Here is a 16,225-nt window from a genome sequence, read left to right on the forward strand (position 1 = left end):
GAAGAGTAAAATTCGATGTTTTCACTGAAATTCGTTCACAGGCCATGAAAGAAATGCAGATGAGTTCTGACTGGAGACTAATGGATAAATTTTATGTTTTTCAGGGTCGCAGTAAAAGCCTCACGCACATCGATACTCTAGGGGGCGAGGGGGGGTCGCCAAACTCCGCCATGTTGGGGGGTTCAGACGACGGTGGGGGGGATGCAGGGGAGAGCGCATGGTCGGGGGGCGACGGTCAACATCAGCTGGGTGTGCCTCACGAGAACCTACATCAGCGCAAGAAACTTTCCCTGCACAGCAAAGTGAGTACCAGAGCCCGCTCTATTGAACCTCGAGTACCAAGCCCGCTCTATTGAACCTCGAGTACCAGAGCCCGTTTTATTGAACCTCGAGTACCAGAGCCCGTTTTATTGAGCCTATAGGCTCGTTTGAAGTTCCCCGACAACTTCAACAAGGCCTTCAACAGCAGGAAATTGTTAAATACATTCGCTGAGTTGAATCCTAGTAATGCTTGTGTAATTCAAACTCTTACTTGTATTCTAGTCCCACCAACGGCAGGTACTAAAATCCCCTGCCGGGGGGTTCGGTATTTAAGCTTTTTAAATCACGGTGTATCCTGTGATGAACGGATGATCTGTTCTGACTTTTAGCGATAACTTGAGGCCTGAACGATCTTTATTGCAATGATCTGACATTTTCTGTGAAGGTTTATGACTTACATCGCCGCTGATATCTTATTCCTGCATGCGAGCCGCGAACGTCATGTTTTTCATGGGATTTATATGGCTACCTTAATACAATCTCCAAAATTTTATGTCCACAGATATCGGTCATTTTTCATTTGAATGTCTCATTTTTGGGGTCTGTTTTTTTTCAATTCTTGCGCCAGATTCAAATCAGATTGCGCATTGCTGCGTCAGAAAGTTTGTATGCTGCCTCACTCACGCTCGCCGACTGTGACCTTGCGCTAATTTGCAAAGAAATACTTGTCTGGAGACGTTTCTTCATCTTGTCACTCATCAGCGTAGCCTCAATTAAGGAAATAAGCCTCAAATAAGTTATGTTATTATTGTTGTACGTTTGTCGTGAGAATATGATGTCTTATGCCACATTTTATTTTATTGTCTTATTTTATTAATTTATTATAATTTGAATAATACAGAGAAGGCGGCTTTTTTGTCTCTGTTTCTGCAATTGATATTTTTTGCATTGTGTCCGCCTCACGCTGTCTACATTTCGGTGTCTTTCAAGCCTCGTATGACACATGTCACCGACATGATGTCGCCTGCAGGTGATTTGCGCTTACAGGGACGAGCCTTCGTTTGCTCAGCACTCGTCGGGGCTTTTCATTCACCAATCATCAAAGTTTTATCAAAATAATCTGTACTGTGAACGCCATCTTGTTTGTGCTCCTGCAGACGGTATATCTTTGTGTCTATGGCTGAAAATCATAACTTTGAATAATTTTTTTACCTAAAGTGTGGAATGGATGAGATTAATTAGTTATTCCGGGAAAAATCTCTAGAACGTCATTCGCGAAAGTTATTACGGAATTGCGAATCATCCACGCATTTATCTTCATTTGTGTCTTCAAAGTTTCGGCTAAAAAAAATCCATGTTTTTTACCCCGTCCACTGATTTAAAAATAAGTCCTGGGAGTTTGCAACCTCGAAAAATTCTTTTTATTAACAAAGTTGGTCGCTAACATTTCAGACGCCATTCATGCTTGAAATTCAGACGCGTCGACAATTTTGCAGCTAATTGAGCGAGTTGCAAAGCGCAATTAAGTGTGTTATGTTTTTAGTCGAATTTTTGCATAGCCAATATTCAGACTTCCGGACGAATTACCAGAATCCATGACCTCTTCTATAGAATTTGTTAAGGAAGCGAGGTTTTCGTTCGCTGAGAAGTACGATCTTTTGACCTCCAACTTGCCATGGCCATTGCCAGGATAGAGACATGATCCGCCTAAGATACGAAGTGAAACAAACGTGTTAGAGACGGATGAAGGTTTAAAGGCTGTTGATAATATTTCATCCGTGATAAGAAGTATTTGCTTATATTTTTCTTATACTTATTGACATTTTCTCATACTTTTTGCATTTTTTATTGATTTCCTTGAATATATTCCCCATTACAACCCCGTTTCTGAGAAAGCTTGTATTCTTCCTTTGAAAATACGAAACTTGATAATTCTTCTGCATTGGAGAAGCACGGCGAAAAATCTATCGTTTTGTCCGAGTTTTCCTCTGCTGTATCTGGATACCACTGGACGCAGCCTCTTATCAAATTGCAAGCTCGTCAAGTGCGGTCCCAAAATACGCCTGGTTGTACCATCTCTTCTAATTTTACGGTCTTTCGCCCAGCTTTGCTCTCTTCGGTCTATGCACGCCTGCATGACGCCTCATAAATAGACCATTGAAAACTATTGGTTTGAAGTTGAATGATCTTTGTGCCGCTTAGAATGTATTCACATGACTTAATAACTCCGCTGGTAAATTGTGCACTGCAGAGCTTCCAATGGAACTGTTACAATAACTCGGTTTTCGCTGCAAGTTTGGCCAACAGTGCATCCCACGCAGCACACCCACTGCAGAGATGACATGCGGTATAGCACTGATGTTGTCACAAAGAAGACATGCAGTGTAACCACTGCAACGTAAGCGTGCTGACCCGTTACTATTTAGTGGCTTCATCACGACGACGTAGCGTTTTGCTGCATACATTCAGGGTATAAACTGCAGAATAAGCGTGCAGTTTCTGCTGATGTGATCTTCACTCATTCCACTGGAGTTTGATTTAATTTTTTCCAAAGTAAATGAGTGTTAGTAATTATTTCAATTGTTACTTAATTTTTTTTATTTATTTGTGGTGAATTCATCTTTATATTTTCGACATTTTACCTTAGTAAAATTTAATGGTCAGAACCATTTTTGCACGATTTGAAGAAATATGAGCTTCGAAAATGATTAAAATCGGTTATTTTTGAGTATCTATACTAAAACTATTATTGCCGGAATGCATCGCAACACATTATCTAAATATGTAGCTATCGTTATGGTCATTAAATTTTGAACTCGAGAAAAAGAAACTGAATGTAATAATGTGACTATAATTTCATTTTAATAGACATAATCTAGTTGCCCGGAAATTACAATGGAAAATATCGTAACAAAATACACTAAACCCCGTTCGAACTTCTAATTTAAGTATAAAATGGTAAACGTAGCTTGTTTTTGCCCTAACATTAACGTTGCCGGCACCTGACCATATACTGGTTGAGATGCCGGGCCACATGTACGAAGGTTAAAAGTTGCTCAGGAATAAGAAGCTAACGGAAACGCACAGTGCATATGGCGGACACTCTGGGACTCATTTTGATCTAACGTTCGCTACCCAGTTGCAGCCTTCTGCCACGCTGGTCGCAGAGTGTTGAATAAACATTCAAATTGAAGTGCGGGCGAAGTACAGTGCCAGCACGACTCCTTCATCAGCTGGACCCGGTAGCCGCACCCGTCCATGGACGTCGACAGAAGTGATACATACGACTGTACGAGATCTTGGTTAGGAATTAGTGGCGAACAGCAGTGCTAGTGGTGGATCTGGAGGCTTGTCTTCACGGAACATCGCACGGTCCAGCCAAGCCGTTTTAGTCAAGCGGTTCAATTGAGAGTGAACTGATGTAGCCTCACTTTCAATTTCAGTTTTAAGTAATGCGTTGACAAGAAAATAAATGCGCGACCAACGTTTCGCAGAAATCCGACCAGAACGCCACTCCTGATGTGACTGCATGAAGCTTGCTGCATGATGCTGTTAATAACTAAGGCTTGTTTCATGATGCTTAAGAAAGTTGAACATTTGGAAAAGAACGCTACCTAAGAATGCCTAATGTATGCAATCATCCTATTTTGTGCTAATACATCAGTTACTTAATATCAGACAATCAGAAATCCGAAATCAGCTCGGTGTTTTCTATCAACACATCAGGTGCTTAGTACTAGAAGACTGAAATTAGATTACAATTTTCTGCTAAACATCAAATATCGATCAAAACAGAATGTTGTGTTTACTGTTCAGTTGCGTCAGAGCAGAGAGCGCAAATTAGTGTAGTATTCTGTGTTCGCTATTGTAAATCTATGAGCACAAATTAGCCTTTTGTCTGTAATCACTCTTCGACACATTTTTGAGCCTCCAAACCCTGACTTCTTGTCATTTCTTACCATAACATGTTCAAGCGCTTCAAGTTAGTCTTCAATATTCATTAAAGTTATTTGTCAAATTTTGTAACAAAGTTGGCATTGCGATGGCCTATCATGAGTAATTAATAAAATAAAACGAGCCACACTCATGCACTGCAACAATGAGCTTTCTCTGAAATGAGCTTTTTTTTTCTCTGAATTCTGTTCAAATTGTGAAAGAATTTAGATCTAAATACTTTTTATAGTTTTCGAAATGTAAAACATTATGAATCATTAAAATACTTTCCCTTTAAATATTTAGGTAATACGACCTAAAATTCGATCTAATGAAATTAAATAAATTTAAATCAGCACGCTAATGAAAAATGGCGTTGCTGTAAATAACAGGTGTGTTTAGCTTCAACAAATTTTCGATGTGTTATGTCATTCTTTTTATCGCCCACTTCGAGCTCAATACACCATGCACTATGTATTAAAAAGTCTCAAAAGGCTAGTCCTTCTAAATTAGCAGCACTAGCATCCCGAATCTAGATTGACCACCATTAAAAAAGTATAGTCTGATTTTTTAATGAATAAATACCATAAATGTTCATAAAATATTATGGAATGCAAAAATGGCTCATTATACGAAGCATTCGGAGCTCTTATTCCAAGGTTGTTAGTAGCGCCCTGGGAGCAGCAAATTTAATGTCGTAATTAGCATTCTCGGCCGCTGCGAGCCTAGAACGAAATTCGTGATTTCGGGCTCAAATTTTTTTGCCTGGAGCCAGGCCGCGCGTTTTTTCCCCCTCATGATTTGTATTGCATTTGCCAAGTCGCAAGTTCATGGGTTACAATAACTCGATTTTCATAAGGTCATAAAGTTGACTTGGTTTAAGCCGGCGTTACGTGCTGCCTCAAGTCGGCATTACTCAAAATCCCGCTCTGCGCGCCCGTCGCCACTAAATGGTTAATATTCAGTCCTCTGTATTCCAAGTTTTTTTCAGAGGGCGTTCTGCGATCCCCGGCTCAGTGTGGCCCCTAATAAGCCTAGCTTCTAAGCTTGAGCCTTCACCCTTGCTTACACGGCAACCCCTTCCGCCTGCATGAGACTGCTTTCTCATTACTTGACCTTAGCGTTCCTCATTGCCGACGCCTGCAAGCTGCACTCTTATTACTTCACACATAATTAATGACGTAAACGTTCCTCATTAAACAGACTCTCTGGCGTTGCTTTCTCATTCACTCATACATGTTTATTGACCTAATCGTTTCTCTTAGCAAGCTTTCGGATGCTGTCGTATCGTTAATTTACGCATGTTTGATGACTATAGCGTTCCTCAACCCACTGACTTGTGCATGCTGCATTCTCATTACTTCTCACATAGTTAAGTAAATAAACGTTCCTCGTTATTCAGACTCTCGGAAACATCTCCGGATTTTACGTGGGGTTTTTAGAATAGAAAACATTAGTTTCTTTGCACTCTTACAATTTGCATCATCCCAATTTGTTTTGATTCCTTGAATATTGGAGCACAATCCATTCAGTGCTTAACGTTTCGTTGCATGCTCGCAGTCGTTCATATATTTGCATAATAATTACGTTTGTTTCAATGCACATGCTACAAAGGAAGCGAGGCCGGAGTACCGCCGACCGGCTGCAAACTTTTCACTATTCACTTATTATTTGCCTCTAGCTTATAATCAGCATTTCTCCATTATAATAACTGACTATATATTCTGGTAAAATAGCGTTCTGCTCTCTCAAGGTTTGGCAGTTTCACGGTCTGTTTTCATGAGATTTTATGAGGGACTGATACCTTGAGCTGCCGAACGTCTTGCAAGCCCCTCGTTCAAGATCATGTCACGTAGGGCCGACCTAACTGAACAGAGTCACTGACTCAATCTCTGCAGGCACTTGCTATTCTACGGCCTTTCTTACCCTCTTATTTTAGCCAAACTCCCCTGCCTATGCCATCATTTGGCCCATATAACCAAACTTATAACATACGTGCATCACAAAAGCACGCACGAATGCACGGTCCTTAATTGTCTTACTGTAGATATAATTCATTGTAATATGCAATTTTTTAGTTTGCATTAAGAGCTGAATGCAGTTCTTAATTGACGCTGCTCAAAGCAAATTTCGTTCGCGTTTGCGCCCATCAGCAGTAATTGCTTTTCTTGTCTACCAACTTTGCTGCAAACTTCTTCCAAGTTGTGAGCTCAGCGAAGATCGTTCCTGCATTATCCCTGCATTTGCTTTCAAACTTTAGAAAATATTTGTCCTAATTGCATAATGGGAGTTGCGTCTGTCGCTGTCCCGGCATACGCTAGTGTAAATACGCTAACCTAAATTGGTAGTCCAACCCGAAAAATTCATCAAAAATGTTCGTGAGTAAATGCAGCAAATTCGAAAGTCAACTTTTTCCGGAAAGTAGCGAGTGCAAGGCTTATTAAGAACACCAAAAACTTATTTAAAATTAGGATAAAATTAGTACGAACAATCCGGTTCACGATATGTTTTGGGAATGAGAACAATCGTTGCATGCTCTGACAAGAGAATTCAAAAATATATAAATGGGAGAACATGCATGACTTTAACTTTAGTCATGAAATCCCGTTCTCGTGTGTAAGTCATAGGAAAGATCATTTTCAAATTCCAATCACGATTGGTTGTGAGGTTTTATATTATTTTATTGATATCATCTTTCTTCGTATTCACCTTTCTACACTAAACTTTGTGCTGATTAACGAGATCTTTCTGCATACTTAATTTTTGTGTCCCACTACAACAAATGATTAATGGGGAATATTTTTTAGAGTCAGCAAGTCATCCAACGTTAGAAAAATCATCCCTTTTGTGAAGGCATCATTTTATGACACGTATTTTCACAATTTTTGGGGGAACTTCCAATCAATTAACGAACAGGCGTTCCCCACACAAAGCACGTAATCGCTCTTCACCTAAAACTTCACTAAACCAAGGATTTTTCAATGAAGAATAGGCAGTATTTCAATGAAAATAAATAACGACGAATGAATAGAAGTACAAAAAAACTAATACCCTAACAACTTAGCCTAACATTCGAACAACCCTGATCGAGCGTTTCAACGTTTCTATACGCTCTATTTATTATCATGGTCAACAATTAATGTTTAAACTTGTCACATTTAGTAAACATTTTTCAATCTATAAGGAATCGAGTAACGTGTTCCAAGCTGCGAAACAATCACAGAGTTTGTAAGTAATCGCGGGAAACTGCGACGAAGTTTCCTGCACGAAATCCCTTATTCTCCAACCAGATAACCCCGTCCGCATGTTTAGATTTATTAAAATATTTAACCTTAATTGCCTTCGATTAAGAATCTCACATACACTTTTTTGACCTCGCTCTTCATTCATGCAATGGCTCAGTCTCTACACTTGCGGCTGCCGCAGTAGGCGAAAACGTCCTCCTGTTTACATTGAAGGTAATAATTAAAAAAAAATATTGTATGACAGAAATATTTGCTTAGAACAATTTCAACGCCATCCAGCATTCTGCTCTGAATCTCAGTGGCTCTGACGCTTCCTTTCTTGAATAATGTCGAGAACGAAAATGTATTCAATTCGACGGGACCTGTGAGAAATCGAGGTCTATAAGATGCATCGCTTCTTCGTTTGTTTACTGCGCGCTGGTTTGGCCAGACTCGCCAGAAGCGCTTTCAGCCGTCGTAAACGGTCTCCGTATTGGGCACTTCGAAGGCATTTTGCATTATGCTCCGCTGCAAGAAGTTTCCATATGCCGACGTTTTATCTCCTACTTCAACATTTAATGGTTCTCCTTCATTCAAAGCTGGACTGAATGCTTGTCTGCCAAGTAGTGTTAAGCTTGGATTACATTTATAGAACATCGCTTTGAATGTTTGCGGGCAAATTCAACGTACATAAAACATGATTTGTATGATTTCTAAGATTTAGTGTACATAACCTCAGAATTTTTTCCTCCAAGTCATGAATAATTAAGGAAGATATGGCTACGGTCTCCGTCGGCTATCCAGCGGCCACCAATAAACAAGCCGAACTGAGGTAAATTCGGACGATATATTTCTTTGAGATTTAACTCATTTGAGATTTACCATTTAAGATTTAACATTTAATAGGCCAGCTCCATCATCAGTTAAGAAATTTTATGAATTACAATTACAACCGTCAATTAAAATCTAAATATATTCGAAAGATATTAGAACGAAAGTAACGGGAAAACTGTTACGGTACATAGAAACAGATCGTTTTACAATTTCAAGACGATTAGAACTTTATGCGTTATTTGACAAGGTTTCCGTTTAAAAACATGCAGCAATTCCGAAATCCTTAAATTCGAACCACTGAAGGTGTAACCGTTGGTCTTGTGATGTCTCTCGTGGTGTACATGAGGGTAATAACGTTACCTTATAGAGGGTAAGTAAATATGAAAGCAGTGCCGCCAGTGAGACTCAGGCATGACTCACTCGGACACTAGCACTTCGCACCGCTCAGCATGAAGGCTCGCAGCAGAATGAGAAGGCTCAAAAAGCGACAAATTCAAACGGTAGCTCCTGTCGCTTCGTTCAGAAATTCGGTTGTAAAAGTTACTCGACATAAGGACGATGTTCGCCGGATTGATTATAAATGCCGCTGTTATTTTTTCGTTACCTAGATTTCAGTCTCTTTCGTGTATATATAGATTTTTATTGATGTTTGTAATTAAATTTTAAGAAAATTATTTGAACTGACGACGGAACTGGTCTTCTAAACGTTTTCAATGAAGATACAGTGAATTTATTTGGCATTTTCTTTATTTTACATTCATGATGAACTCTCGATTTAAGCAGGCTAATGATATGAGTTTTTTCACATAGCTAGGTTGTTTCAAGTTTAACCTGTTTCCATTGGTTGCTATCACTTACGATTGCTGATGTGGGCTTGAATGCTATTCTTTGCCGCCGCAAATTGCAACGAAATGTTTTCGTGTAACTGTAGACGGCGGTTAAAACTTGGCTCGTTAATAACTGCAACTGTCGCCTTCCTACCGCTCCCTCTGGCTGCATGCATCCCCAAGTTGGAGGATTGAGGATCGAAAGTTTTCGACTCCCTCAGTTGCATTGCAGTCGAATTTGTTTTTATAAATTCTATTTTTATAGATACATTATAGTGAATACTTTCAGATGATTTTCAGCTGATTAGGTGAAGTAGTTGCCTGTAGACATTTCTAATCATGATGTACCATTTCGTTCATAGAAATTGTTATAGAATTTGGTTCAATCGCACAATCGTTCATGAAATCCAATTTATTTCTGAATGTGAATCATTTGCCAGTAAATACAATTTTCTTTTTCTATATCTTTAATATTCCTAATATGTGCATTTTACATTTATTTAATATCTCCGTGCATTTTACGTTTATCTTGCTACAAATTACGATTCGGGAGACGATTTTTCTCAAGTTTATTGATAAGATTGTACATTTTTTTGTCCCTCCTAAAATGAGCTGGATAAAGTTTCTGTCAAAAATATGTGAAAATATGTACTGAAGTACTACTACATAATATCTTTGTGTTTGTTTTTAAAACGCGCCGCCGCTCTTGTGGTTGTAATTAATCAGCTCTACGTAGGAGCTCTCGGTAAGGCCACCGCATCTGCTTTTCTCAAGTCAAGGTCGTACGTTAGGTCTGCTTTGATGGGAGTGTAAACTTTGTTGCTGCTTGTATTGGATTTCAATTATGGTGGTGAAAACCGTTTATTGCTGCACCCTTCCGCTGCAGCGGACAACATTGTTGCCAGAATGCCTCCGTTTTTTTATTTCTTTGGTTTACGTGTTCTCGTTTCGCCAGCCATTTGTTCATAGCGCAGAAAATGCGGATTGTCGCTCCAGATATCGAACAAAGTTGCAGGGCACATTTCGTGTTTGCATGGAGTTCAAACTACATGCCATATCCGCTCGGCAGGTTGAACATGATTATTTTTTAGATACATTTAGTTTGATTGATAATTAATAATTGATCTCTATTCGTATTTTTTTGTGATTAAGTAGCAACGTGATGCACACCGTTGCAACATGTGTAATAGACTGCAATTTCTGTGACTCGTCTAGTTCTTATATATGATCAAGTATCACTAATCCCATACACCTGAAAAATCGTTACGCCGCAGTTTTTATGCTTTCTACAATACACGACTTTTATCTGAGTAAAAATGTCAGTAATATTACAGTTCAAAATTCATGTATTACAAGTATTATTATTAGGTATTATTACAAGTATTAAAAGCGTCCAAACGAAGCCATGGACGAACTTTTGAAGAGGAGCCGCAATATTGAACAATACTTAGTATAAAGTAATGCAATGAGCTGGATTTATAATAAACGGTTGAATTCAATATCTCAAACTTGAGTGGGGCAGAAGTGAACATGACAATATTCCCCAAAACGCACTACTAAGTTGAAGTGAGTACTAACCACTCAACCACTTATGACAATTGAACGACTATACTACCGAGACGGCGGGTGATAGAACCCACGTTGAAGGCAGCATGGACGTCCAGATTAAAGATGCGCACGTATCTGAACTTTGCTGCGGAAGTTGCAAATGATATGCCGATTAAACTTAGCTCTAAAGCTTAGAAATACTTAATTTTATATTCTCTCAATAATTCAAACAATGAATTAAATAACAACGCATCTTCAACATTATGGCACCTGCGGTAATCTGAAGTAGCATAATAGCCTTTTATAGAATAAATTAATAAAATCAAGTCGACCCAGCTACAATAATGGTTAAGAGAGAAGCCAGGGGAAGCCTCTGAGCCATATTTTAGCTTATAGTAATTCAAAGTAAGAATGCGTAGCTAAGTATTTGGATTATAGATGAGCTAACTGGTGCTGTGAGTGTGGTATATCTTATTACAGTCTCATGTCTAGCGTTGCACCAAAGCAGTTATTTCTTATGTAAGTGTACGTTCGAAGTTCCTTATATAAAGTTAAGGCCACTAAATAAGTGGATGTAAATGTGGTGGCCCCAGTTCGAAATGGTTAAGAAGAAAAGAGCCAACTCATTTGAATATATCTCATTGAGAACATTCAAGTCAAAACCGTTCACCTCGACAAATTAGGATCTCTGTAAGATGTGCATTATAGCCCTGAATTCGATTAACAAAGATAGAACTTAATCTACCGAATCGGAAACACAGGAACAATATCTGGTACAAATGTCTCTTGTATTCTAATCAAATGTAATCGTGAAGTTGTGTTGAGAAGGCCTTTTGATGTCAGCCAAAAATATAAAAATATAATTCGCGCTTTTTGAATGTCACCGCGAATGGCAGGGCCTAAAATTTGAGGTATTATTCGTTCCTAGCTCAGTATTCACCGTCGATACGAAGAGTGTCACTCTGATTGAAACTAAAAATGCTTGAAAAATTTAGCAGTCAGCTCTCAGAACCTCGATGAACTGAAAGATTTTAAACAAAAGTGATATTCTTTCCGGGCAGTCCGCTCTCACTGATGGGATTTGCAACTCTTTGGCGCAAAATTTTATTTGCTGGTAAAATACGAATTAGTTTTTTATGGTTAGAATCAGAATTTTCTTAAATAAAAGCTTCGTTGATCCGAAGTTTGGTTATTATTGGTGCGCCGTCCCCCACCTAACTGCATCGTACTGTCATCGTTCTCAAACTCCCAATAAAAACCCTAAAACTCTGCAGACATTTCATTCTGAACGTTGGTATGCCGGTAATGGCCATTAGTTGAGTGGGCTATACTTGTCCAAATCGAGCTTAATTTGTCTCCCTATTTACTCTTCCCACTCGTGGACCTTTAGACTTTAAGGTTTGACCTCTTAATCTCTCATTACTCTTTTTTAGACACTGAAGTCAAATTGAATCAGCGATGCACTTCAACTTTAGTTCAGGATTAAGTGTAGATTTTTATAATGTATAAAATGACCTCTCTCCATATAAACACTCGCATTAAGACTCTTTCTTTCTCTTAATAAACGCGACTTATTACGAGATCCCATCACAGCTTATTAAGCTGTGCTTACGAGTGAATGAGAAGTTTTGGGGGTGTGGGTTTTAGAAACATGGTAAAATCATTATTATTGTGTGAATATATTCACCAGAGTGCAAGGTTTAATGGTTCATGGTGCGAAATTGCAAGAAAGATCTACGTCCATTGCAAGAAATGAAATTAAGGTAGATCATATTCCACAGAAATTTAAAGCATAATAGTAATTTATCGCTTGTTTTAACGATCGATGCTCAAAGGTTCTTTTAAAATTGGTACGGTTAATTTTCATTGTTGGTAATCGATCTAGTTTTTCGTGGCAGGCTACCCTTAGAAGTTCAGTCATCGTATTATAGGAAGTAAATGAATTAGTCTATATTAGAGATGTATGTATATGCTGCATGAGCGTTGTTTGTCAAGTGAATCCATATTCATAGAAAATATTGAATTTTTTGTAGGAAGATGCATTGTCTATAATAATTAAACTTGCATTAAGATAGAAGAAAATATAAAATATACCACTCTTTGAACGTAGCTTGGTCAGCTTCCGGCTCGAAGCGTTATGAATTTACCGACTGCCGGATCTGATGATGTTAGGTATTGACAACCTTAAATTGGCTGCGTTGTTTGCTGACCGCACTGGGGCTACTTGTGTTCACATAACGAATACAAGTCTTTCGTTAGCAGATTTTCGCTCCTTGTTTCTCTACAAAATTGCGCTCTCGCTTCTGCTTCTAGCATCCAAAATTAAAATCAAACAGATTTTATTTACAATTAAATAGAACGAAGTGAAACGAATCATTTTTTGTCGAGTCATTTGTTTCTTCTGGCCATGAGTTGCTTTATCGACCTTTTGAAACCACTTCCATACTTAGGTAGCAAGCAAGTGCTGTTGTTGGAGCATTAACTGACAACTTCGTTCAACAGTCCAGGCTCTCCTACTCGCGCAAGTGCTATTTTTCATAGTAACGGCCGAGTCTTGGCGTGTTTAGCAGTCATGCCATAGGTCTCACTTAATGGCTTGCTCCCGATTCGTTCGCTTTCACGAACCAAAAACGCATCAGACAACGCTTTTCTCAGAGCATTGTGAATAAGAACTTGTTAACTAAAAAGCATTGGGTATAAAAGTGGTGTTAATTATTTTATGATTGGTTTAGATTTTGACGAAGTTATACGTATGAAGGTTGGCAAAATTGTAGTGTAAATTATCGGCGCGAATTCGCGCCTAAAATTCAGGCTAGAGTTCATGATTGTTCATTTATACATATAATTAGATATTTCAGACACTCGAAATGTACATATTTAGAATTACCTTTTTACACCAATAATACTAATTTAACATATGAAGGCAAGCTCTACCTGACTGTAGACTCACTCTAGCCCTCGAATCGCGAAAAGATTATGGCCTCTGTACGAAATAGCTATTAATCTAAGATAAAATTATGTTGTAATGCTTAAAAGCATTATGGTTTAAAACCTTGGGTTATAATTTTGCAAACTGTATAAGTCATCAGCAAGTTAGTATTTCTGAAAAGGACGACAGTCATTTGATGGCGTTCAAAGTGGTGCAAAATATTTCTGTTTACAAAAAATCTAAAAATGTCTTTCACCATGTAAACCCGCATATGGCAATTACATTTTATCCAGCGAATCAGTCGGCATTTATATTATACTGTATATCTTACATTTGCGGTAGATGGATTGAAAAACTGAAAAAGCATCCATATTCTGCCGTAAAATTATTACTTCTATGTAGATGCTAGCTCTTAAAACCTTAAAATCGAATTTGGCACATGATTGTTATATGAATGCTTTCGAAGGAGCTTATAATTTTATATCATATTCACGATTTCACAGAAACTTCTCATACTCCTCTATAAGTCACTAATATCATGTTTCGGCCATGATTTGAATTATTCATTTAATCCGTCGCACAACTACTTAGCGCAGCCCCGAAGAAGCCTCATCGTGTTAAGCCATTGACGTCGTTCGTCTTGCTCTACAGTAAAAAGTTGAAGTTATTCTCGTGCGGGTCGAGCGTTAAGAGTTTGCCCTCAGTACCGACGCCATCCATCGTTAGAGATCGATACTGATTATACCAACTGGTCCCGATTGATAGCCTCCCGATCCGGGCCGTGGCACATCTCGCCTCCTCGCAGTGCCTTACTGATAATCAGACGCGCATTATCCGCGGCTGATCGTCGGCCATCTATAGTCACCACAGGGAATCAGTCACTGAATTCAAAATAGACAATTTTGTCGAGCGTTTACATTCAATATATTAGAGTAGGTATTTATTCAAAGCATTTAGTTAGTGACATCTATATATGAGAATTCAGAGGAAGTCATAGCTGGACCATTAATCGAAATTAAGCTTACATAATGTTTTCTCTTTGCATATCTTTGAATTTAACTATTAATTAACTGCTAAACGTGTCGCTTTCAAATGCTACCAATATATTGTGAAGTGTAGGTTACTCTGAAGTTTTTGTTTTTGTTTTTAGTGGAGTCTTACTGTAACGATTACGTTTCAGGAAGACCATTACATGGGATTTGAAGGTGTACTCTGAACCTAGCCGCTATAAACTAGCACAACCGTAGCCATTTGAACTGTCTAGAATCCCGCATGAATCATATATACCTAAGCTCGTGATAGATTAGTGCACTCATATAGGGCCTGTTATATTTGAAGGCCTTGTTATGTTCGTTAAATTTGCATGCAAAATCTGTGGGTAAGACAATATCTCTATAGATCTTTGGACGATTTTGAAGGTTCAGAAAGATAATTTACAGACGATGCAACTGATTTCTCAAAAATCTCTTGCAACTTTCACACAGACATTTTTAAGATTTGAGTTATGCATTCTATGGATGGAAGCATACAAAAATTTGTATCTGGCGCGTTGAACACTATACAATAAAAAAACCTTCAATAAGTGCTTCTCGTGGAAAAGCAAATTATATTTTAATTCTCTTATGTTGCTGATAATGTTTTAAGTTTGCGTGCAATACATATTTTAACCATTGAGAGCGTAATATGACATAAATTATTCTAAAAACTTATTAAATGATATGGTTCAAAATGTAGTACGAAATTTCAACCCCAAATCAGTCTTTAGATCATTTACACCTTGTTAAAAATCAGTGAGCCTGACTCTGCGGGATGTAAAATGGCATGCAAACAAACAAAAGTATCAATTTTTACACTTCAAGTCACACTCTAATTTTTCCTGCGATGCATTAAAATCTTGATTTGGAGCTGTGAAACCGACGTTCTCCGAAATTATAAATTCACTCAAAATTTTTATGCGCGGAAATAAATAATTGATGTATTCGTCTCCTACGCCAAGAGTGGCGATGTTGCTGTCACTGCTGAAATATTTCCGCTTTTTCTCCCTTGCCATTAACTTAGATTAATTGCGGGACGAGTAAAAACGCTTTCTCTGAGAAAGAAACTATTTAGATGATCGAATGTTCGGCCTGGGTTTTGCTCGACCGCTGCGTCCAGAGATTTTACATATAAATTGTGGGCTTTAGATGAATGCATATGATGCCTAGGCAATAAGTCCGCTTATAAATATTCTCGGTTACTCTAACATTTCCATGCAACTGAAGAACGAAGCACGATCTTGAATACTCTTAAGTTGATTATTTATTACTTCAATATTCCATGAACTTGTTTCCATTGGCTTTGAACAAGTGAAACAATCAATCGACCATGGGAAACGCTACGTTTTTGTATATGAAAATTAATTCATGACTTGGTTCAAAAATTTAATTATAACTTCATTTTATCTGCTCGATGCTTAAATTATTATGCCCGTAATTAAACATGCACTTACAATAATTAGGAAGAGATCAGAAAAATTTGCTCAATTCACCAAAAAATTATGGTCCCATGATGATGGTCCGGTACATAAACGAATTAAAAAACTGCAACAGTGCCAGGCTCTGTACATTCCGTGCCCGCACCGGCACCTCATTTGCATGCGACGAGGCGGCTACCCGACCGTTGCAGTTGTG

The 16,225-nt window shown here is 38.3% G+C and overlaps 1 protein-coding gene across 1 annotated transcript in view; it reads left to right on the forward strand.

The window, feature by feature from the left end:
• Positions 1–16,225, forward strand: part of LOC108669904 — a 103,410-nt gene that overhangs the window by 25,085 nt on the left and 62,100 nt on the right. Inside the window, exon 7 of the mRNA XM_018157337.2 lies at positions 105–302. Within this exon, the coding sequence (XP_018012826.1) occupies positions 105–302 (198 nt within the window). The remainder of the gene's footprint in view (positions 1–104; positions 303–16,225) is intronic.

This window comes from Hyalella azteca, unplaced genomic scaffold (assembly GCF_000764305.2).
Source record: "Hyalella azteca isolate HAZT.00-mixed unplaced genomic scaffold, Hazt_2.0.2 contig12579, whole genome shotgun sequence".
NCBI classification, from domain to species: domain Eukaryota; kingdom Metazoa; phylum Arthropoda; class Malacostraca; order Amphipoda; family Hyalellidae; genus Hyalella; species Hyalella azteca.